We start from the raw sequence: 24,950 nt of genomic DNA on the forward strand, positions 1-24,950 counted from the left end.
CCGCGCTCACCCCCCACTCCCGGGAGCGCGCGTCTGGAGGGGGGGGTGGAGGTGGCGGCTCGGGAGCGCGCGCGGGGTGTCCGGCGGCGGCGCGCACGCGCGGGAGACGCGGGGGACTGGGCTGGAGGGGGGGGCGGGTCAGAGGAGCCGGGGCGCCCGCGCAGCCCGCTGGGACCCCCCGGGCCGCCGCCGCCATCATGTACCGCTCCGGCAGCGGCCGCTCCGGCCCGTCGTCTTCTTCGTACTCGCACCGGCTCAAAGAGAGCGGCTCGGCGGGGTCCCGTGCCTCCCGCTCCGGTCCGTCGGGGCCGGGGCCGTGCCGCGGCCGGCCTCCCCCGCCGCCGTCCCCCACCGCCGCCGCCGCCACCGGCGCTTCGCCGCCGCGCCGCCACCGCTCTCCGTCGGGTCACCGCGGCGCCTCCCGCCGCTCCCCGTCGCCGCACCGCAGCCGGAGGCCGCCGTCGCCGCCGGGAGGACCGGGGGCCGGAGGGACGAGGGGCCGCCGGGGGAGCGAGCACGGAGACGGCGGCAGCCGGGTAACCGCCGACGGGCTGCGGGTGGGGGCGGCTGACAGGCCGCGGTACCTGATCCCGGCCACGGGGCAGGGCCCCACGGCGTGTTGGGCCGGGCGGAGAGTGGTCCCCGGGGTGTCCTGAGGAGCACCGTGCGGGTATCGGTTATGGCCGTTTTAAGGAATGCTTTTTTTTCTCCCCCGTTATGTTTGTATTTGTCTTTTAACGCCCTGATCCGTTTCAGCTCAGTCTGGAAGGTGATGCTTTTACTAAGGGAAGGGATGCAGCTGGTCCGTTTCCTCCAGCTGTCACAGCGTTGTCACAGCGCTGTGTTATTGTGTCAATCTTTTATCGATGGGAAGGTGACTTTCTTGGTCAAGTGTTGGCTGAGTGTTTTGTCTGAGCACTTTCTGCTGTCACTGACATACAAAGGAAGCCGTGTTACTGGTACTGATCTTGGAATACGAGCTGTTTTCTGGCTGGGGCTGCACCACCAGGTGTGCCACTCTTACTCAACCCACGCACAATCTGACGTTGATATGTGGATATAGGTGTGAAGCTGTGGTGTTGCAGCTGAAGCGACACCACCTTGGGTGCTCATGGTGGTACCTTGTTCTCACTCACTCAGGCTGTTGCCCTTGGTGTAGCACTTATCCAATAGCTGCTGCCTTGATAAGTCATAACTTTGCTGTGTGCTCGTGTTACTCTGACAGAAAAGACTTTTGTGCTGTGATGTTATAGGTTCCCTACTCACTTAACTTGGCACACGTATAATTAATAGGAAAGATGCACTCACGTTTTTCTTTTGCTCTGCAGTGTATTCTGCACTCATCACAGAATCACAGAATTACCCGGGTTGGAAGGGACCTCAAGGATCATGTAGTTCCAACCCCCCTGCCTGGCAGGGCCACCAAACATGTTTGTGAAGGTGCAAAAGTGAACTGCTTTGAGAGACTGATTTGGCTGGAAGTTAATTCAGCCACTATCTGTTGTCTGCTGTGATTGATTCACTGCGTGGTAGGACTCTGAGAGAGTGGGGTTGCCCTTTGTGATGATGGTGGTTGTTCTTATGGGATCTCCTTGGAGCTGCATCTATGGAAGAGATGGCAGGTGTCTGTGGTGGAGTTAAAAGTCAGCTGTTGGTGTAACCCATCCCAAAGGTGTGGAAAGATAATACTGTGTTTGGCACTTAAGCTGGGCTGAGCAGCTTGCCTCTGGCCATTTACTTTTAGGTGTTGTTCACTATTACCTTAGCCCTATAAATTGTTGTCAGAGTAGCCCTGCAATTTGTCTTGCTAATGAGATCCAGGTTGAAAAAAAGTTGGTTTTTTTTTTTGGCTTATTTTTTTAAATAGAATGGATTTTTAGTATGATTAATGTCATTTTACTTCGTAGCCTGATGGGCAGTGACACAGTCACAGCTAAGGGGATGGTTAACAGGGATACCACAGTATGACAGGCATTATTAGCACTCGGTCTTTCTTTTTGCTGTGTCTGCAGTAGGTTGGCAGTGTAAATGGGCTGTCACAAAACTTGTGACACTACTGTGTTTGGGGAAAAAACTTAATCTAGGAAGCAGCTTTCACTGTGTGAGTCAAAGTGAGATGATTTAATACAGCTCTTTAACCTGTATTTTGCACTCTGGCATGTGCTGAAGCCCAGTATAGCTCGTTCTCAGAATATATACTGTGAATATTTTTTTCCATTGAAGTTTTTGCCCACCAAGAGGTGTTCAGCCAGCACTGCTTATCTAAAGGCGATATTAATGCAGGAGATACGTGTATAGATTGTTTTCATTTTGTAGAATGGCTGTTTACAAAATCAGAGGAAGAGAAAAGCTGGGATTATGCTGTTTTCCAAACAGTGGAGCTAAATGAGATCGAAATAAAATCAGCAGCAGATTCATTGGGTCAACACGCTCTGGTAAAGTTTGAACAAAGCTTTTCAACCTGTACGACTTAAGACCCCCTCCACAGAAGCTGAGGAAAGGTGGAGAATTGAACAGTAGTGTTAACAAGTGGCGTTTTGAAGCTGTCACCGAGAGACGAATTCAGACATAAGCCTGAGAGAAAGAGGCATTGAAGCTGCAGTGAGGAAGGAGGACTTGGAAGAGGGGAGTGTGAGCATAGAAGATGTAGTACATGAAATGTAGGCACTGATGGGATAAAGGCACGAGGTTGAAGAGTGGAAGAGTTACTGTCCCTGTGCTTCACATGGATTGGAATATGAAAGGAACGTCCTTTGAGATTTCTTACTCCCTTTTCTTGATTCTGGGCATTGTGTTTTTGAGATGACGGGCGCACATTCCCAAGGTATCAGCATTGGTCTTACGTGTAACAGAGATGCTGACTGCGTATTAGATGTTGGAAGAGTGGATGTTGTAAGTTTCTTAGTAACTGAGGAAAACCATGGGAACTGGAAGAGCATGGAGTGACAGCAGGGGTTTGGGGTGAGTACTGAAAAATGTAATGGGGGGAGAGGAAGGTCAGGGCTGTTCAATGAAAGTGTTTGGCAGACTGTATGTTCTTGCACGACAACACATCACAGTGTTTGTGTTTTTGCCACTGATATGCGTGCTTGTTCTTTTTATAGCCTTTGTCAGCTCCTTTGCTTTCATGTAAGAAAGTTAGATGAAAGTGAAGGGTTGGACTATTTTGGGCCAGCAGGGAAATAAGAAATTAAGAGCTGATATGCAACCGCTGCATTTTATGTGGTATTGGCCACTACTGTTTGAGAGCCTGGAGAGGAAGGGAAGAAAACACAGTGCAGGGCATTGGTAGGATGCAAATGCTCTTAAAACTTGAATTTGTCTTTCACAACAGAAAGTTCAGATACCTTATGCACCTTCAGTGCGGTCTCTAGATGATCTGTATGGTGGTGATATACATCCTGAACTAACTGAATGTAAACCATTCCCTTCTTTTATCCAAAGTTCCTTTATATGAGGCATAACTGTCACTTCTCTGTCTCCAGTTTCTGGGGATATTGTCATATTGCCCAACTTGCTGTAAGCCTCGATGGCAAAAAGGTGCCTTTCAAGATAATTGCAACTGCAGGGTGCCCTGGAAATTCAGTGTTAATCAGAGCACGTTTGAGCCTTCCAAGTGTGCTTGTGTGAGATGCACGCACCTTGTTTGTGTTGTATTTCAGCCCAGCTGGTCCTGGAAGATGTTGTACTCTATAAAACAGTTGGTCTTAGAAAATCATTAGGGTGTGTTCTCATAAATGCTGGGCTTCAGGTTAATGGAGAAAAACAAAAATCAGTTTGATTTTATCTTAGAACAACGACATGCACAATGGGTTCTAGTGCAGATTTGTACTGCAAGTAAATTTTGTTAGATGAATTTGTGAGGCAATCATACATTTTTGATGGGGGTTATATAATGTTCTTCTTTGGTTCTCTTGGAAGATTGAGCTCAGTCTGCTACACCTTCCCAGGGCAGACAGCACGGATACAGCTGATGTAGTGCACCTTCAGCTTGCTACTGCTGTGAAGGTGATATGAAGCACATGACTGGTTTGGCAGAACTAAAGCAGGTTCTTTGTTTTCTGTTAAGAGGAATATAAACCATGGTTGTTTAAAAAAATAGATCAAGTATCTCTTCTTTCAGTCTGCTTCTTATGGAACTTCCCTTTGGTCATTCCCGAATTTTAGTAGTGTGTTCTGAAAGGATACAAAGCACAACTTAACAGTAATGACATTCTCTGTATTGGACACGTCTCCGAATGGAGATCAGTGCAGGGCAGTTAGCTCAGGTCTTCTCTGCTGTAGTTCTTTGAAGGATAACTTAACTGTGGTTTGGTTCTACCAGTGATAATGGGGTGATGGAGTTCCTGCAGCCACTGACATTTTTAGTATTAGGTTGTGCTTATCCAATGAGAGCATCATAAAGTGAGGAAAACGGCCGAAAACATCACTGCGAGGAAAATCTGTGTTTAGACTGGTGTATTCTTATCTTCGTGCTGTTATTGGAGCTGGTAAGGGCCAGAAATCCAGGCACTTTTATTACGATAGTCCTGGCGCTGTTTTTTATGCGCTGTTTGTTTAACTGATTCCACTCTAAGGAAGAAAAGAGCTCAGCGGTGAAATTGGGACTTGTTGAACTTCTTTGATTTTCCACCTTCCAAAATGGTACCTTATTTAAGGTAATCTTGAGTTGAAAATTTCCCTTTTAGATAATGTAAACTTAGAGCTTATTGCTGGCAGCTTGGGTGAGAAGTTAAGTGCAATTAGTACCCTCCCATTTCTTTAGTAACTATTAGCAATTGAAATACTTGGAATAAATACTTGTCTAGTTTTTGTTTTTGTTTTTTTTTTAATTGATCCATCCACCCCAAGTCTTGTTTATTGAACAGAGTCTCTTGCCTTTCTGTAGCTCAGATTAAAACTCCCTGATTGATGGGCTTGCACTCTTTCTTCAATTTACAGAGACGTTCACCGAGTCTCCGCTCTGAGTCTTCACTGGAACAGAGTTTGCGGATTACTGTTGGTAATGACCGGTATTGCATTGGCACACCGGAGAGAAGGAGGCTGCCTGATAGACTGGGCTCACCAATTGATAACCTGAGTGACAGGTATGGTCCTCCACAGCTGGAACTCAAGCATATGAAACAGTAAGAATATGAGAATGGCTGTACTGGGTGAAGCCAAGCGACTCACTGGCCCAGTAGTCTGTCTGTAGCGGGGACTGACAGCGTAGTGATGTAGCAATGCCTCCTTGGAATACTCTCCCAGTCTCCAGTATGTTTTGTCATGGGGAATTTCTGAAGAGGCATTGTTGCCTGTGTTTGTAGTAATCCTGGACAAATGTTTGTTCTCTGACTTTTGTCAATTGTTTCTTGTACCTATATCAACTAAAAGGGCCAGGAGGATCTTGCAGGAAGGAGCTGCTTCATTTGATGTATCACAGCTTCAATTACCTTCTGTTTCTTATGAAGCAGCTGACATAAAGTAAGGTTGTTTATAGACACTGTTGCTCTTTGATTTCCTCATTTACTGGGAGGAATAATGTGTTTTCTTGATTTTTTTAGTATAGTCCAGAAGAGATCCCTAGCATAGCTTGAAGAAAGCCTGTCATTTTGGCTTCAGAAATCCTGCTGAGGGAATGTGAGCACTGTCATACAATCTCGTACATGATAAAGTGTTAGAATTCTTAGTATTCCTTAATTGGAACTGAAGAGAATCAGTTAATGAAGAGAAGTCAGTTGTGTTATAAGTGCTGCTGTAAACACTGAAGTTTAAATATTAGTAGGTACTGTTAGAAAATCTTTGCCTTCAGTGGAAGAACAGGTAGAATCTGGCAGAAGAAGTAAAGATGATCTTGTTCAACTGAAATTGTTGGCTTTATCTTAAAGCTGGGGTAGTTTGTGCCCGAGAGCAGCCATACTGTAATTTTAATCAGGCTCAGGCATACAAAACAAAAAGCACAGTAACATCACTTTTTGATACAGTTACCCCCTAGCTGTTTAAAAGGAAAAAATAAAAGAAAGTGAGAAGAAGCAGTGTATTTCCTGTCTCTCAAATGTAAGGTTAAGTTTCTGCAGGTGCAGAAAAGGAAATGAGAGTTTAGTTTTCGGTATTGTCACTTTTATGGCTTTACCTCAGTCCTTCTGGAATCAGTTTTTTACTTGTAAATTCCTTGTACAGTCTGCAGTCTTCCAAACAAGATGAGTGAATATGCCTGGGGAGAATGCAGTGGTTGGAAGGAGCAGGAAATTGTATTTAGGAGAGCTGGCGCTGTGCTGCTCCAGCAAATTAAGAACATTGTGGTGGAGGAGTTGTCCCATTGCTTCAATTTCTCCAGTGAGGTTTTATATGTAACCTGTTCTGTGGTTATACTTCCTGGTTAGGAGTAGCACCATGTACAGCAGAGTTTATTTTAACACGAGAATGAAAATCACTGCTGTGGGCATCTTTACCCTCTTGGTAAGCAAATAACTTTCACTTTCTCTCTGTTACTGGACGAAAAATGGTAACAGGGTAATTAAAGCATTAAAGGGGGAAAAAAAAAAAAGGCCTTTGTCTGTTCCTGAGAATGACCTGAGGTACCGAAGGGATTAATTGGCATAAGAAGTTGGACAGTGTAGACCTCAGTTTTTAAGTGATTTGCAAAGTGTAGGTGTGCCAGAGCTCCATGTGGCTAAGTTTACTTTTTGTTTCATTTTGTTTGTGTTTTGTCATTGTTTTTTTTCCTCCTCCATTCTGTTTGCATTGGCTGCACTTGACTGAATGGTGCCACTGTCCAGAAGCTTAACATGACAACCTAGTCATCCCTTTGCTTTTCTAAAGCTTGTGGATACTGCTTATGGCTTGCAGATTTATTCACTATTTGTTATTTTGGTTGTTTTAAAAAGACAGTTGGTAGTTGGTGAAGGATATTGTTCTTAACATATTTTTTTCTCCTGTGTGTGTGCCTTGGTTCGGAGACACCAACTTTATCACTGAGCTTTAGAATGTGGCCCTTCCTGGGGCCTATCATTGGCTTTAATACTGGGCATGTCACATTCTTATTGTACACACAATCCCTCCTCTTTCTCTTAGAAAAAAAATTTGACCATATCACTGTGGAGACTTGGTCTGCATTAAGCTGTGATCTGAAATAGCAAATTTTGACTTAATATCAAAAGTGACAGCTGGCTGGAATGTAAACAGTTTGTTGAACTTCCAATTCAAAGGCTGTTAAGATGGAGTCCTATTGGCTGCTCACAGTGGAGTATCTTTGTTTTTTTCTGTTTCAATGTATATAAATACACAGATATGATAAAAAGTAACCTTACATCAGTTTTCATTCTTTGAGGCATCATTTCTATGTAGTCTATGGTCTGTTCTCTGATACTGTGATTTCCAGTAATTCATAGATTCTGCAGTGGGGTGCAATTGGGATGCTCAGTGTGGTACCACCTTGTATCCTCTCCCAGGAATGCAACATACTTAGTAGACTTGGCTGACTGAAAATTGAACTATTTTTACAGAGTACATATTTCAAAGAGCCATAGTTTCTGTAAGGCAAGTAAATGTTTTTCTCACACCTTTATTTAATCTTTGGTTTTCAATCTGTGTCCTCACTATTTAGAGTGTATTTAGAACATTCTTTTAAGTGTGGTAGGATTTGCTATTCCTGTCTTTGCAAAGTTTGATTTAGTATTCCTTCCCCTTTGTTGCTGCAGTGAGAGTGTTTGGCAAGCATGGGTGCAATCAGTTTGCTCTAAAATCAACTGGAGGTGTATGGTGAAGTACATCTGTTACTTGATCACCATGTTTAGGTATAGCAGGTTCTCGTGGAAGGTGATGGTGGCACTAAAGAGAGACATTTGCTTTTAAATAAATTATTTTGTGTAGGCTATGAACAACAACATTTGTGTACAAAACTTGGTTAACTTGTACATAGATGTTTTGGTGCTTTTGGAAGAGTGGAGGTGCATGGTTTATTATGGAAGAGGTGCCGTTGATATCACAGATACTAGTATATACCATATTTTTGAAGACATTTTGGGTCAGTAAAGCATCTAATAATGTAGAAAGTGCTTTGCAATGATGCATGTCAGAGATGACGTGAAATTTCAGGTTGGTTTTGTTCTTAAATATGCTTGTGTAAACTATGAAGGTAAACAAGAAGACTTACTGGGTCACATTATTTATTTCTTGGTCTGGTGACTTAAAAACAGGTCTGTAAATTATCTGCAGGGCTGTTATTTGATTTTGTTTGGTTTTGGTGGATTTGTTTTGTTTCTGGAAAATGTTGTCTCACGTGATTTTTTGTCTCCTCAGATCTGTTGAGGCACTTTTTTTAGGAGGAGGATGTGATGTTTGAAGATTCAGGCAGACATATGTAGTTTATCTCAAGCTGATGTCTTAATCACTCAGGAGAGATGTTTTCTAAGGTTTCTGTCTCATTGATTTCCCTTAACTGAGCACATTTGCTTCCCATTCTTGGATGATCTTGCTAGAGTTTTGAAGTATCTGAAAATAAAGACAACAGTTGGCAATTTTAAAGTGGTTTGGTTTGTTCCTGCCCGATGTAAATGACAGCGGCAGAGAAGTTCTCAGGGGCTGAAGGGAAAAGGAGTTGGTTAAAATAGTACTCCTCATCGGAAGTCTGTAGAAGTTGGTCCAAAAAAGGATAAACCAAGAAATAGAGCCCGTTATTCCCAGGTTGTGCTAGTTGTAGTCCACTGCATATAATAATGCGGGGGCTGGCACAAAGGAACAGTGCTCTTACATTTACTATTCCTGATTCACTAATACCATGTCAAAAAACTGTGCTGCTTTTGTAGGTAAAGCAGATTGTGATTTTGACAATCCTGTCTATAGATCTTTTGCAACAGAAAACACTGCTAGAATTTGTGGTCTTTTTCCACAACTGAAGTTAGAAAGAGGATCTGGTTGCGTGTTCTAGCGTGAAACTGAATTACACATTGAATAATTCATATGAAATGGGACCTTAGCATCTCGCTGGGAGAGGTGAGGAAAGGGATTGTGGCCTGCAATATGTTAGTAATGTTTTGTTTGGTTTTTTTTTCTAGTTGCATGGTCTCTCTACAGAAATAAGTTCATCCTGCCAATTTTTCAAGGCTCAGCTGCAGTGTGAATTGAATTGTTTCTGTATTTACAAGTGACTTTGTAGGAGGGAAGCATGACACTGTTAAAAACAGCAATCCTTTCTGTCCCCTGCTTCTGTTTAGTGATGGAGATGCTATTCTGAATTTGATTTGGAAATTTCTTGTTCTTGAGTGAGAATAAGACCTAGTTTCCCTGACTTAAGCACTTATGTTTTTTTCGTGCCTTCTCTTATGCAGGGATGACATGGCTGATGGTCCCATATTCACCAGAGGCCTCTCATGCTCTCGAGGCTTGGACAGGTACCTGTCACATGAAGATCACTCTTCAAGTCCCTTCAACATGAGGCATGATGAAGACTACCGCAACCGAGATGTTTTTCTTCATCGTTCAGATTATAGTCCACATTACGGTCGTCGAGAAGAGCTGCCTCGTGGATCTGACAGAGATGGTGACAAATTTAGGAAATCTTTCTACCCATCGAGACCGGAAGAGAGGGGACGAGAAATAAAGCGTCCACGATATGAAAAAGATGAGAAATTGCACTGTATGAGTGGAGAGCATCCAGGTTTCTCATCAGGAACACGAAACTATCGCAGACGAAGCCACAGCCTTAGCCGCAGTAGAAGTCCAAGCCCGTCATACCTGAATGAAGAGTTCCGAGAGCTTGACCGAGCCAGGAGGAAAAGAGAAGAGGAAGAACGTAATAGAAACTTGAATCATGACATTTCAGACAGTGGTTATGCCATCCCAGGCTTGACTAACACACTACAGACTTCTGAGCCTCGTTACACATATAGGCCTGAGGAAATACCATCCATGCCCAAAAAATCTATATTGAAGAAGAGAGTAGAGATGGAAGTAGAGTCTCCTATTCAGGTTTGATCTCTGTTTATAGCTGTCTCTTCATTACTCCTTTCCAAAAGTCACTTTCATTTTGACATTTTGACGCTTACATTCTCCTGTCTCGGAAAGGACAGGTGTCTTTTTGCAGGCCTGTACAATTTAGAATTGCATTGGAAATTTTAAATGGTGAAGGCATTTAACCAGGGATTGTATATCTATGAAATCTGAGGTAGAACAAAATGTTCTTGTTGAAATTTGCCCCAAAATTCTCAGATTGTGTTGAAAAGCTGAGTATTTTTGCAAACAGGCAGTCAGGACATTGATAGAAGCTATGGCTGCCAGAGTGCCTCTTTCTGCTTCTTTATAGACTGAGGACTGCCTGATGAATCCTCAGTGTCTTTGGTTGCAAACATCTTTGAGTATCCTTAATTTTTTTCTTTAGACTGTAGGCTACTTAAATTGTACCCAAGCCATTCCACTTGGATTTGAAAATCAGAGTATCAACAGAATTGGGACCACTGTGATAAATTTATTTTCTCATGTTTTAGCACATTGTTTTTGATCTGCTTATTATACTGATCTGGTTGACAGTGACATGTTTATATAGAAGGTACTGAAGAACCCCAGTACTGAAGATTCTGTTCAATGCCTGTTTTTATTTCATATGCCATTAATTATGTATATCTGGAGAAATGACTGGAAGTATTCACAGTACAGTTACTTGTCTTAAAGTGTTATATCCTGTTTGTGTGTGATTAAACTCAAAGCAGAGCTAAATTTATGTCAGTGTTTCAGCTTAAAAGTTTCATTTATTAAGCTTATAAAAAAGTTAAATATAATTTTGATCTTGTGTGCTCTCTAGGATGAGCTTTCATTGCTGGACATGACATTCTAGAATAACTAGATAACTACTTTTTTTAATCTCCTCTCTTTCTCTTTCAACTGTGAATTGCCTTTCGTAACTCTTCAAATGTGGTCTTGAAGAGAAATGATCATGCTTTTTTGTTCTACAAGGTATGTAGTCCCTTCAGAGGGTGCTGTAGTGAATAACAACTTCTCTGTCTTTCAGCCTGAGGAGTTTTCTAGCGGCCCTGCTCCCAGCAAGGATCTTCCTCTTCTTTCTAGTCATTCATCTTTACCCCAGAGCAACAGCACAGCTCCATTTTCCTCTGAAGTGGAGAACTTTCTCAAGCGATTTAACAAAGATTCTGTTATGGAGTCTGCAAACAAAGAGTTACATGATAACTTATATGAGTGGAACCCACTTTCTGGGGCTCCCAAAGACACTTTTACATACGGAGAGAAGTTTGGAAGCTTCTTAAGTCACAAGGAGAAAATAGAACCCAAATCAGAGCCTGCTGATCGTCATACCGACTTCCTACTGCCTCATGAGAGGGCCAGTCAGGATGGCAGTGGTTTCTCCCGAATTCTGGGCATGATGGCTGATTCTGTCAGTGCTCAGGAGAAGAGGAGGCGTAGTTTTCCTGACATTGAGGATGAAGAGAAATTTCTTTATGGCGATGAGGATGAAGACACTAAAACTGAATCACACCTCATTCAAAAGCCTCCTGTGAGTTGTAGCACTGAAGTAAGAAGCCAGAAGGTGAGCCTGCCTCCTTCTCCCGCTTCAGCTGTCAAGCTGGATTCTTTAGAAGAGCCTAATGTTGAGTATGCCAAGATTCATGACTTACTCAAAACCATTGGACTTGACATTGGTGTTGCTGAAATCGGAAGACTAGCCATTCGTACTCAGGAACGCCTTCATGGCAAAAAGTTGTCGTCCCGTTCTCCTGATCGTCGCTCTTCAGATACTCGCAGAACAGACCCTTGGGACTTACGTCGAAGCCGGTGTGGCACTCGTTCTCCAGACTCAGGCCAGCAGCACTCAGCATCACCTCCCATTTCTTTCCAGCAGTCTAAAGATCCATCCTCTCTTCAGAAATCAGGATATACAAAGAGCAAGCTAGGAGGACCAGACGTACCTCCATGTGCACCAGATCAACCTCTTCCTTCCGTTTCTCTCATTCCCTCAGTTCCACCAGCTCCTGCTAATTTACCATCTACACCTACTTCTGTTTCCCAATATCAAATTCCCAACTATTCCCAGTTCACTGCCACTCAGATGCCCCCAAACTATCCACCTCCCGCATTGGCCCCTCCAGGATATGATGCATATGGGCATTATATGGCTTACGCAGCTCCTGGCTGGACCATGTATCCCCCTACCCAGCAGCCTAATCCTGCGTTGCCAGAGGCTCACGGGCTTCTTACTATGGCCATGTCAGCGAACCCTACACGTCCCAACCTCCGGGTTATTGAGACAGTCTCTATGGAAAAGGATGCCGCTGATGTGAAAAGAGACGGTTCTGTGCTTGTTCGTGTCCCTACCACTCCTACTCATTCCAAAGCGCCCCTTCGTCCATCTTCACACCCTCCCAAAAGTACTCCAGAAAAAATATCAGATGAAAAAAACCGAGCGGCTCAGAAGCAGAAGGTATGCTGTCTATTCTAATGTATATGTATCCAAATATGTCATGCTGCTTGCTTACTGGGCTAGAAGCTTTTCCTCTTTAAATGCTCTGATTTTAGCCTGAGTGGTTCCAGTTTAGAAGTACTTGGGCTGAATTTGTTTTTGTTAAAGATTTCTAGGCACTTGTCTGTTTATTCTGTAACAATTCAAAAAAGACATTTAAAATTCCCCCAGATTGCACTCTTGTAGGTTATAGATTAGGGCCAAACAAAAGCCTACAGAAAGACACTTGGTAGTCACATGTTAGCTTCATTCCATTGAGGTTTAGATATTCAAATCATTGAAGATTTGTAGGTACATAAGTACGTGGAAGGATGGTGTGAAAAAGACAGAGCCAATCGCTTTTCATTGGTGCCCAGTGACAGGACAAGATGGGTATAAATTGAAATACCTTCCATATTAAAAGAGCTTCCATCTGAACATGGGAGAATGCTTTTTTAACTGTCAGAATGACTGAGCACTGGCACAAGTTGCCAAGAGAGGTTTTGGGGATAAACAAAAGCTTTGGACTGAGATAACTCCTTTGCTTTTAGTTTGAAATGACTCAAATAGAAGTACTTAGACAAAAAGCTATTTGAGCAGATGAGCAAATTTTGACTGTTTGCAATAATAATAATTTCTTCAGTTGATGTTGTTGAACTTTTGTTGTTAATGGAACTTAGGCACTTGTGAAAGAGCTGTGTTGGCTGAAGGTTTGGGGCTTTCCTCCTGCTCTGACATGCACTGGTAGCTCAGCTATGTGTCTTGGCTGGACTTCCAGGTCATTGCACTACAGATTTCCTTGGCTTGGGCTTAGTCCAGTTCTTTGCTGAATGCCTTGGGATATAGCAACTTTCATGCTTCATTTGATTCCCCCGTGCTGCCAGAAAAGCTCAAGTCACAAAATGATATTTTGATAATTTGAAAATAGTAAAAGTCTTACAGCTTTCAAGAAGTGGCCTAACTGTGTTGGTAGAAGTTCTCCCATTGGTATATGCAAGATTTACTCAAGGCAGGGATCTTGCCGACACTTACATTGACATAGTAGTAATGGTGCTCTAGTGAGGACTAGTCTTTGGATCAGTTCTTGCTTGTTCAAGGGAGGAGTCAGTAGTAATCTTCAGGAGCATTGTGAAGGTAAGATACTGGGACTTGTGTCATGGAAAATTTGTTAGAAAAAAATTAGGGAGGAAATGGAAAGCACTTCTCAGGTTTTAACACATTGGATGTTTTTATTCAGTGAGAGTCAATTCAAACTAGTGAAAAGCGAATGTATGAGCTCCTCCTGCTAGACTTTACTGAGCAAGAAACAAACTTCATACATGCGTTTAATCTCAGTCACTGATGCTTGCAAAATGTTCTTGGTGATACAGTTAAGATGCACTGAGGGAGAATCCTGAATGACGGCTAAAACCTGGCAAAGTCACATTAGGAGAGAAGGTGATGATGGGCAGAAAGGTCAGTTATATGCTTTCTGTAGAGGTTCTATGTGAGTTTTGAAGAGCTGTTTAACATTAGACTTGATCAGCCCTGTAAGAAGATAGTCAGCCAAGGCTCAGTGCCTTGAGAAATGATCAAACCAGGCAGTTTTGGAGAATACAGTGGCCAAATTACCACATTTAGAAAATACCCTGCTAATAGATTAGAATGAGATGTGTTTTCTGTCTTACCGATTACTGAATTCTGACACAGGGAACTAAAATATCTATAATGGTTCTTGCTAGTGGCAGCAGCAACAATGCTAATAAATTGGTCTGCTTAAATTGGGGTGAGAAAAAAATTGCACTTGTATATGGTTGGAACATAAGCGCAGGTATAGTTACTTGCAGCTGCAAGTAAAGAATAGTATTTGTTGGGTTATAATACTCAAGAGCATTTTGAGAATAGTGAGCAATGTTCTGTGACTGGCAAACTGAATTCTTGCTGTCTTTTCACAAGACTGATTAACTTACGGTAGGTGGAGAAGAAAATCCAGTCTTCTTGCAATCTGTTTAGGTGATAGAAGAGAGAGAAAAACTGAAGAATGAGCGAGAAGCTCGGCAGAAGAAGCTTTATTATCTGAAGACTGAACTGGACAGGCTTCGTAAACAGCAAGGTATGGCACATCTCCCCCAATTTCTTTTTTTCCATCAGCAGTTCCTGTTAAAAGTGAATACCAAAATGTACAGGCAGAACTCCTGAGAAAGCAACGACCTAAGTACTGTACTGAAATTAATTATGTTAAAATCTGACTGTTACACTGAAACAGACAGCTGCTCTTCAGACTTCTTTAGTAGCTTGGTAGGTTAAAGGAATTCACGTTTGTATATTCTAGTGTTTTTTTAGAAGAAATAAGAAATAGCATCTGAAGACTTGTAGTGTGTCTTTTAATTTTTGTAAGTCTTATTTGGAGAAGGAAAAGTCCTCTCTAACTTAATAATTTATGTTAATTTAAAGCTTTTGTTTTTATCAGAAGTAAGTACTTCCACCTGTGGAAGGTATTCATTTCAGATTGTAGTGTATACTTAACACAGAAAACAATTCTGCTTGCTTGATCATACAGTAATTATTAAGGTGATCCTTTCTCTTGAGGATTGTGCTGTCTTTGTTAGGGGTGTATATTAAGACACCTCTACAGAGGTAGATTGTTCAGATTTGTTGTACCTACAAGTTGGTTCCACTTTTAAACCTTCCTAGACAAAATACAGATCTTAAGACAGTTTTCATGTTGCATTTCCAACTCCTCTCTTTCCTTGATTGGCTCAGGAGAGATGCTAAGGAAAAAACGACGTGAGAAGGATGGACACAAAGACCCTTTGTTGGTTGAGGTGAACAGACTTCAAGAGAATATTATGAAGGAGATTTCAGAGCTCCATAAAGAATCTGATGCAGCAGATAAGAAGCAGTCTGAGCTTGACAAAGTAGCACAGATCTTGGGGATTAACATATTTGAAAAATCCCGGAAGCCATCTGTGGAAACCAAAGATTCCTCAGAAAAGAACAGCAAGTCAGAAAACACAAAAGCCCCGGAGAAGGCAACTTCCTCTAATAAGGTAAAATCTTCTGGGTTGTATACTGATGATTTTTCCATTAAGAGAAGAGGGGATTGGGGAACAGCTGCTCACAGACATTCAACAGAAGGTTCATTTGATGGCGTTTATTACCACATCTCATGCTGTTGTTGATTGTGTATGCAGGTGAGAGTAAATGTAATCAGAGTTTGTAATTTCCCATGGAGTTTGTGCAGTTCAAGACCATTTACTGTTTTTTATCTTGGCTTTGTGAGGTGTTGGATGGATTGAACAGTAGCATAAGTGTTTGTAGCTGTTAGGTCTCAACTCCCTATTGAGAATGACAGACTTTTCTGTACAGTATTTCCAGTAGTGCCTGCCAAAAAGGAATGTTTGTCCAAGCTCTCTGAAAGTTTGGAGCATGTTATTTTTCTCACCAGGTGATGATATTAACAAATCATGGCAAGTCTTCAATATGATTGTCAGCTTAACACAATTATTACATATATGCTAAGTGTTCTATCTTAAGAAATGTCAGTATGTGCCATGGTGGTCTCTTTGACTTGGTCTCTGAGTGGTGGATGCACTACAAGAGGCTTATCAAGTTCTCAAATTGTTTTTAACTCTGGAAGAAGTATGTGATGATAGTAGCATCTGAGAGGTTGTATGTGTGTTCAGGACAGTAATGATGTCGTTTTCTTCTGTGTTATCAATTATGTCACTAGTATAGATGATGGGAGATAGTAGTTGTTTTTTGCGTATGCCTGACTTTACTGTGTATTTTTTAATTTTTGCAGAAATTAGTGTTATTAGGGTAAGAGGTGAATCTTGTAAACTTTTCCTTATGTTTCGTCTTGGTCTGGTTCAGGGAGTTCATTAGATGTCTTTCATTTTAAGGCTTGTTTTTGTGCATTATTTTTGAACCAAAATCTGATGTCCACTTATTTTTACAAGTTATTTGCATCAAACACCACATGGTACAAATGTGTAGACAAGAACATCTGTTAAATCCTACATTGCATTTAAGTTGTATTGTTTTCTTTTCTTGAGATGAAGTATGTGTGAATGTGTCTTTCATTATTTTTACTTCCATTGTTTGCATTGTCTGAACACATAATAACTTGTTCCCCCTTTATGGTTCCTTATCTTAACATTGAACATAGGATGGTGACCTTAGCCTCTGAGATTCACCTTGTAATTCTGATTGGTAACTTTTGTTTTTGTAAAAAGAAAGATAGTGCAGACTTTCAGACACTGAGACCAGTTTACTTGGCCAATCAAGGGGCAAAAACATTTATGTCTTCCTGCGTCTTTGCAAGCTATTTTGTGGTCTTTTGTTGCTGAGCTTGTGTTTGTGCGTTGTAGATAAAATTGCAAAGTTGAATCTAGTCTTGTACTAAAAACGCATCCTGAGATTTCCCCCAAGTTTCTGTTGATGTGGATGTAAGATACTATGATCTGAAAGTTGTTTGTTTTGTTAATTGCAGAAGCACAAATGGGTTAGAGTTGGCTGTCACTCATCTGTTTAAGAAGTATTGTGTTTCGTAAAGCCCTGGTTGAGATAGTATTTAATAGGATATATTGTGTGGGTCTATAAATAACATAAAAGAAAACAACTCTTAGGCATCGTGAAGATCCTTCCATGCATTTCTTACTGATCATAAGTTGATCTTCTCACTGTTTAAGAGAATGTCGGCTTTGCTACATTCTTGCATATAGAATATATGCAAATATTCACTGGACCACTTCTTACTCTATACCAAGAACTAAATTGCATTGGGATGTGGAAATTTCTGGAGTGCATAGTGGCACGGATGTCTCTTCATCGTTTGTGTTACTGTTTATGTTGCATGGAATGGTATCAGGAGAGAACCCATTCCTGATAATCAAAAGGAGTTTCAAGTAAGGCAGTTGTTATTCATTGTTTTTGCATCTGTTTAAGTAATTTTTTGACACCACTACTAAATTACTTGGAAATCATGCAACTGGTTTGGACCTGCTAAGTTTGGAAAGATGCTGTTCTTCCTGGAATGCTGCACAAATGGGAAATGGCAACATGGCGGGCTTTCAGCCATTGGGAATGTAAATCAAAACTCAAAATATTCTTAGTACTATGCAGCAGAATGCTAATCTCAATTAGCAGGGCTTATTCATTATTTGTTTCAGGGATTATTTGGTTTGCTACTCACAGTGTAGCATGTGTAGCATACATACAACAAGATTCTGAGCAAAATGTATTGATTTTGGCTAATGTCCTGAAAGGTCTGTGCATTATTGCATGGCATCTTTCTGTATGAATCAGTGTAAGTATCACATGCTTAAGTCACAAGGTGCTTCTCCGTATGTACTTAGGTAATTAACAGAACTTTAGTACTGTTAAGCAATGAGTCTTCCTGAGAATTCAGGTACTTTCAAGTAGTCTGATCAAGTGATTGAGTTGAATACTTCTAGTCAACTGACTTTTACTGTTGTCTAGTACTATAAATTGAAACTACTGAGATCCTTGTGTGAAACACATAAAATGGGAAGGGTGCATGCTTTAGGGGATTTGTTTATTTGGTTCCTTGATTACCTACAACCATCCAGCCATTACATCTGGGAATCTTACTGGAAGCTCTTCACTGTGACCACGCTGCACCTTAATCATCAATACCAGCTTTCTGAAACATTGGATTTAGCCTGGGAGCTGAAAAGCAGGTGATATATACTTTTCTTTTTTTGTGCGTGTGGCTTTTGCTGGAGACAAGATCTGAGTTCCAGAGTACTATGTCTGTCCTACCTTGTCTTAGATAAACATTTCCTTTTGTTCAATTTAGGAATCAAAACCCACTAATGAAAAATCCAAAGGCAGAAGCCCGAAGCCAGCAGAATCCTCTTCACAGTCCTCCAAACATCCTTTCCAGTTGGCCAGTATTTATGAGTATTATGATGCAGGGAACCACTGGTGCAAAGACTGCAATACCATCTGCGGGACCATGTTTGATTTTTTCACACATATGCATAATAAGAAACACAGACAGGTATGTGACAGGCTTCCTTCACTATGTGCATTTCATATTGCTATATATATTAGCACTGAAACATACACCACAGAACTACATTTTACAAGAGAAACTGAAGTAATGAATGCAAGAAGCTGCGTATCAAATTCAAAAATGTTGGACTCGAGTAGTTTGTACAGCTACTGGTGTGTTCTGACTAGTGTAAACGGGGCTTGTATTCAGTTCACTTGGGGCCTAGTGTTTGATATTTTAGTTTTGTGTTTGCCTGTCCTTCAATATTGTTTACATCTTACCCTCTTCACCGGTTATTCTCATGTTATAAGTTACAAAAAGGGAGGGAAATGTGGAAAACCTAGCTCCTGTATATAACTGCACGTTGATTTTAATGTTCAGTGTTCTGGAAGGATGTTGAAAAAAAAACCAACAAAACAGCCCAAGTGTAGTTGCCTTGCTAGTGTAATATGTGAGCCTGTATACCTCTGTCACTGTGCAAATAGACCCTGGATCCTTACAACAGACCTTGGGCTTCGAAGACCCAGAGCGAGACCAAACAAGACTCCATAAAGCGCATTGATAAGATAACTGTTCCTGCCAAAGGTACGTTAATTTTTTTAAAACTTGAATTTCTTCTCCATTAGCCCTCCAGCAGGTTTCAGTTTCTCAGAGAAAGGAAGTTCAAATCTTGCCATAGTTACAGGAGCACATATAGATACTGTATTGTTAGTAAATGGCAGATGATTTAATTTCCTGGCACTTCTGTGGGAAAGGAGCAAGAATGTAGGAAAACATAGTATGGTTCCTTCTTTTCTCTTCAGAATTTAGTTTCTTATTTTGAATACTGGTTGACTTTTTCCCAATGTTCTGAAGTCATTTTTACTAACATATTACAATTCAGATCAGAATATGACCACAAAATCTTGCTGTGTTTGAGCACACCTTGTGGAGTACTCCACAGTCGTGCAACAGACTCTTCCATTGATCACATTTTGCGTAGAGTTGTCCCTGAAAAAGTACTAATGAGTACTTGGTAGGATTTTGGTAGTATATTAGGTAACTGCAGCAGGTTCTGCAGGCACTGGGATGCACTTCTAATAAACTTCAGTGTGTTCTTTTTATAAAGCAGGTGTTTGTTATTTGAGGAGACTATACCACAAAGATGGAAGGTAGATGAAAATTGTAGGAAGTGTTAGCCTGTTTGTATAGAGTATAGCTGTTACATTGCCAAGAGCGCTGGTAATTTTTAATCACAGTAATCAAGATTCTTCACTTTACTCGATTGCTCCTACTAGTGGTATTTACCATACTGTCAGCATAAAATCCACCAATTTCTGTTTCAAAAGTGTGAACAGGAACATTGTTGGAGGTTTTGCTGTTATTCTTTGACGCATTTATTTGTCTTTGTTAAAAACTTGGCATCTTTTAAATTTTGCTTTTGCTGAGTGTTTCCTTCGGCCTTTTCAGGGTCTGAGTTTCTGATTCCCATCACTGGTTATTACTGCCAGCTCTGTCATGAATTTTTTGGAGATCAAATCTCAGCTGAGCAGCATGTGAAAAGTCATCCTCACAATGAAAAATACAAGGTTGGTAATTGATGGGACCAGGAGTGAGTGATTCCTTTTGTTAGCCTTTATTTGTTCTATCATCTATTCCTGAGGAATTACATTTGACATGGTGTATTCGGTTATTTTTACTGTATTGCACTGAACTGACTAAGCAGAGCTTCCCACTACATAGATATTAACCTTTCCTCTGCATAAGGTTGTGTTTCAATACCAGTGTTGATTTTCAAACTCTACAGAAGAATGACAGCACTGCTGGAGGCCACCACTCAATTTGTATTAAACTACAGGATGTAGAGTTTGTGGCATCTCAGTTTCTCTGTGGGAAAAAGTTCTCGGCTCTCTCAGTGTTGAGAAGGCACTTACTTAACAAGGCAAAGCTGTTACAAGGCAAAGCTGTTACAGAGTTGAATTGATGTTATTTTTTTTTATTGAAATAGTTGCTAAAACTGTGCCATTTATTTCCTTAGAAATATGTAGATGAAAACCCTCTCTATGAAGAAAGGAGAAATCTTGACCGTCAGGCTGGACTGGCTGTAGTTCTAGAAACGGAGCGCAGGCGGCAGAATGAACTGAAGAGGAAACTAGTTGAGAAACAGAAAGAAGAGAAGGATGAGAAGAAAGCAAAAGTAATAAAGAAAGAGGAAACAAAGAACAGCCCAGAGCTTGGAGAAGGAGCTAATGAAAGTCAAGACAAAACAGATTCTTCTGAGCGAAAAATGGGTATTAAGCTTAAGCTGAAGAAGGAAGAGAAGAAAGAGGATAAAAAAGAGGAAAAGAAGGAGGAATCTAAAAAGGAATCACCGAGTCAGACATCATTTGGAAAATTCAGCTGGAAGAAGGCTGAGAGAGAGGATAAAGCCCCAGGAGCAGCTATTCCGAAGGAGGAGAATATGGAGGGAAACAAAGAGGAGAACAAGTTTCAGTCTGGGAAACTCCATGCCAAGTCCATTGAAATCAAACTGTCTGGGAAAACTGTTATTCCACACACTAGCCCATGGACACCAGTTGCTTATACATCAACACAGTCAAAAATTCTGCCCAATCTGCCAGTCCCCACTATGATTTTCAGGAAATCTACTTCTGCAACAGTTAGCAAACCAGCACCTTTGAACACTTTTTTATCCATCAAATCCTCTGGAGCCACTACCAAACCACTACCCGTGGTAAAAGAAACAAATGCAGATCTTCTGCTGCCTCCAGATATCATCTCAAAAGCTTTTGGAGGAGAAGAGGTAATATTAAAAGGGTCAGAGGAGGATATGAATGCACCAGAGAAAAGTGAGCCTTCTGAGTCTTCTGATATACCGCCTCCTCCACCTCTTCCACCTGCAGTCCAGCCAGCTGCTGTCATTCCTGCAGATGAAGTAGCTCCAGGTGTGTCTGAAAGTGAACAGACAATGCTGGCGATGCCTGTAAGGCCCCCTCCTCCACCACCACCTTCAACTGCTTTTAGTGAACAGGCAAAAAAGATAGAGAAACGAAACTCCTGCCTGGCCACTGCCAATGCTAAAGATCTCTATGATATTTTCTACAGCAGTGGTGGGAAGGGTTCAGCTGACGGCAAGCTTGCAAGTTCTACGCTTCCAAATGGAGAAAACTCTAACCTAGCAAAATCTGCAGATTTTCCTGCAAACTCTAGGACAGTCAGTAGCTTATCCTCCTTTAAAGAGGAATCTCAGAATGTGGCTACTGAAGTTTGCCAGGGCCACTCAGATGAGCCAGGCTCAGTAATGGAGAAAACTGGTTTTCAGGACATTTTAATACCTAATTTTGAAACGAGTACTGACACTGAAGGTGATATTCAGAAGGATGTAGATCAAAAATTCCAGACTCTTCCAACAGATATTCAGATTAAATTGAAAGATGGGGATGCTTCACAGGGTAGTAATCAAGTAATGGACAGTTGTATTCTTGATGAGAATCACACTGAAAGGAACAAGGAGATATTTCAGCCTCAGCTATCAGATATGTCAGTCACAGAACTAAAAGCAAAACCTGATTCTCAGATTCAGATGCCTGCAGAAGAGGGACTTGTGGATGTAGCAAGTCGAGTGCAAGCAGACAACAAAGAGTTCTGTGATCTGCAGAGAACGGAGATCCAAGAGAAAGTTGGACAGGAAGATGCAAATGAAGTTGCAGTTAGTAACACAAATGCTTCTGGCACTTTGGAGAAAGACGAGGAGATGAAAGACAAGGAAATAAAAGCAGTAAGGCCTGAGCTTATGCTAGAACAGGTTGAAAATCAAAGTTTGGTAGAGGAAAATTTAAGTGATAGCTTTAGAACTGTTTCAGAAACTGATAGTCCACACTTGCTTAGTGATTCTCAAAACATTTTAAAAGAAAAAGCTTTAGTAGCAGTAATGACAGAGCAAAATTCTATTGATGCCTCCTTAAAAGATGTGAAACTGAAGAGTGCAGCTTTGGAAGTACCAGGAGTCCTTGGCAAAGCTCCCCAGATTTCAGAAACTCAAAGTAAGATTTCAGAATTGACAAGAAGCCCCCCAAAGCATTCCCAGAATGCTTCTGGGAACAATAATAGAGAAGAACAGGTCGTGGCAACCACTTCTTGTTCTGAAAGTGGTTGGAAATTATCAAACACTTCAAATGTAGAAATGAAAAATGGTTCTAATAAAATTAGTGCTTCAAGATTGACAGAGGGAGAGACAGAGACATCTCTTAGTAATCCCAAATCTAGAAGTAGCACATTAGAAGCACAAGAAAAAGTTCGACCAGAACTGTCAGGTCGTGCAGTATTAGATAAGCAAACCCAAAGGCAGGAGGTTGCTTGGTTAGTCAGTGCCTGCTCAGGGAGCATTGTTGAACTCAGATCCAGTGTAGAACTAGTAGTTGAAGTTGATAAAAAGTCACTAGGACACAGTGGATCTGATGAAACATTAGATGATATTTTTGCTAAGAGAGATGCTAAAGGAGTAGGAATGGCAGGTTTTTCTAGGGCTTGCTCTGATCTTGTCCAAGAGTCAGCAGTTGCTTTACCAGCAGATTTCAGTGAGCATCATTTAGAAGAGGCTGTCAACAAGCAAACAAAATACGAGGCTGTAAGAACCTCAGCAGCCAATGACTTTAGTCTGAATACCACTTATTCAGGATCTAATACCAAGCAATCTGAAAGTCTCTCTCCAAGTGTTAGTGAGGATAACAAGAAAGACTCCTTGAGATCAGAAAATACAAAATGCAGTGAGACTCCCTCTGAGAAAGCAGAGCTTGAGTTTAAAAGCACAGACTTTAATTTGGGAAGTACTAAGGCAGTACATGAAGACATCAGTATCCTTCCAGCAGGACTTTTAAATACAAATTTGAAAGAAGTTTCAAAACCAGAAACTACTGCATCCATTAAACTGGAGTCAAACAAACTGAGCAAGCTGGGCACTGGAAAAACAGTGGATGAAACAGAGATTACTGATTCTGTCACTCTTACCTCTGGTAGTTGTGAAGATAAACTTTGCAGCCAGGTTTCTCAGACAGCTGCATCGCAGCTTGGATTGCAACCCTCAAACAATGACACTATGAAAGCAGTCACACCAGTTCCAGAAATGCAGGGCATTTCTCCCGTGTCCGAGAGCCTTCGGCAAGTGGAGGAGAGCAAAGGTGGTGCTGAAATGCTGTCACTGAGCTGCGATGGAGGCAGCAGACAAAGTCAGGTATCTGGTTGTGTGGAAACGTTCCTTCCTGGACTCAAAGAAACACATGGAAAGGAGGATGGCTCAGGAGGCAAGAGACTATGCGTTATCCAGAGCAAGAAGACTGAGCAAACAGAAACTACTGAGAGTAGTTTGGAAGCTACAGCAAATTCAGGAATTACTGAAAGCTTAGCAGAGAGCCCAGTGGGTTGAATTGAACCCAGCCAGCCCCAATATTTGAGGAGCCAGAGCCGGGATGATGTGTATGGTTTTGTTTGTTTGTTTTGTTCCAGTTGAGGGGTTTGGGTGCACTTTGCATCACAAAATCACACAATATCAGGGAAGGGACCTCAAATGGTCATGTAGTCCGATTGCCCTGCCTGAGCAGAAACACTTAGGACATCGCAGCATCGTAGGACACGGCTAAATTGAAACTTAACACCATCAGAAACCAGACACATGTTATTCTGTACATAGTTAACTGTGTAAAATGTTTTTTCATGTGAATTTTTTGCCGATTTCTTTTCTACACTTCTGCTATTAAAGTGGAATCTCTCGTTTATAACGCGTGCGTCTTTGTTGTTTATTTTGGGGGCTTCTGTTGTTTGAACGCTTCCGGATGATTTCCAGCTCACCTTGTTTCTGTGAGTAGCATCGCAAGTAGTCCAACCTCTGGGACAAGCTCAAGAACAGCAATTTAGAACTTGAGGAAATGGAGACTTGCAGAAGAACTAAAACTGAACATTGCTTTAAACTGTAATGCATGGTTTTGTTTACTTTCATTGTTTGAAATGCAAGAAATGTGATTTATCTTCTGTTTGTTTGTTTATCTGTCTTTGTGATTTGTAATCACTGCTGTATTACATCTGTACTTAAGCTGTTTCACTGTATTGTATAAGCACGTTTATGGATGCCACATCACTAATCAAGGGGAGAAAATCTGTCCGACTGGCTTTTGGAGAAGAAGACTAATCGGTAAGGCTCTGTGGCCTGACACCTGGATCAGACATATTGAGGTCACTTACATGTTTTGAAATGGGCTTTCTTTCATTGTATTGTGATCCAGTAACTGTTTGTGTTAAATCGTTTAGCAGCTGACCAGCTCTGAAGACGTAGAAGATCAGAACCCTGGTGTCAGGAATTGGACTCGCTTCATTGATAGAGACACATGCATGCCTACCCTGAATGATCCTAGAGCCAGCAGAAGCTCTAGAGTGATGGTTTTCATTTGTATAGCTCGTTAAAGACTAAAGTATTAAATGTGTTTGCTTGGATAAATTGAACATTTTTATTTGTAAATTGTTTAAAAAATAAACATACAGTGTTCAACAAGA

General features: G+C 41.4%; 1 protein-coding gene across 1 annotated transcript; it reads left to right on the forward strand.

Annotated features, from left to right (window-relative positions):
- The first annotated feature begins 7 nt into the window (after positions 1-7).
- ZNF318 (zinc finger protein 318) lies at positions 8-24,950 on the forward strand. The gene is made up of 10 exons (XM_015857706.3): positions 8-536; positions 4,942-5,087; positions 9,309-9,948; positions 10,985-12,409; positions 14,420-14,519; positions 15,170-15,456; positions 18,231-18,434; positions 18,914-19,013; positions 19,878-19,996; positions 20,446-24,950. Exons 1-10 carry the CDS (start codon positions 198-200, stop codon positions 23,827-23,829), a joined length of 6,744 nt encoding a protein of 2,247 aa, XP_015713192.1. The 5' UTR covers positions 8-197; the 3' UTR covers positions 23,830-24,950.

The sequence above is a fragment of the Coturnix japonica genome, chromosome 3 (assembly GCF_054131305.1).
Source record: "Coturnix japonica strain WE chromosome 3, WE-NBRP24, whole genome shotgun sequence".
In the NCBI taxonomy this organism is placed as follows: Eukaryota; Metazoa; Chordata; class Aves; order Galliformes; family Phasianidae; genus Coturnix; species Coturnix japonica.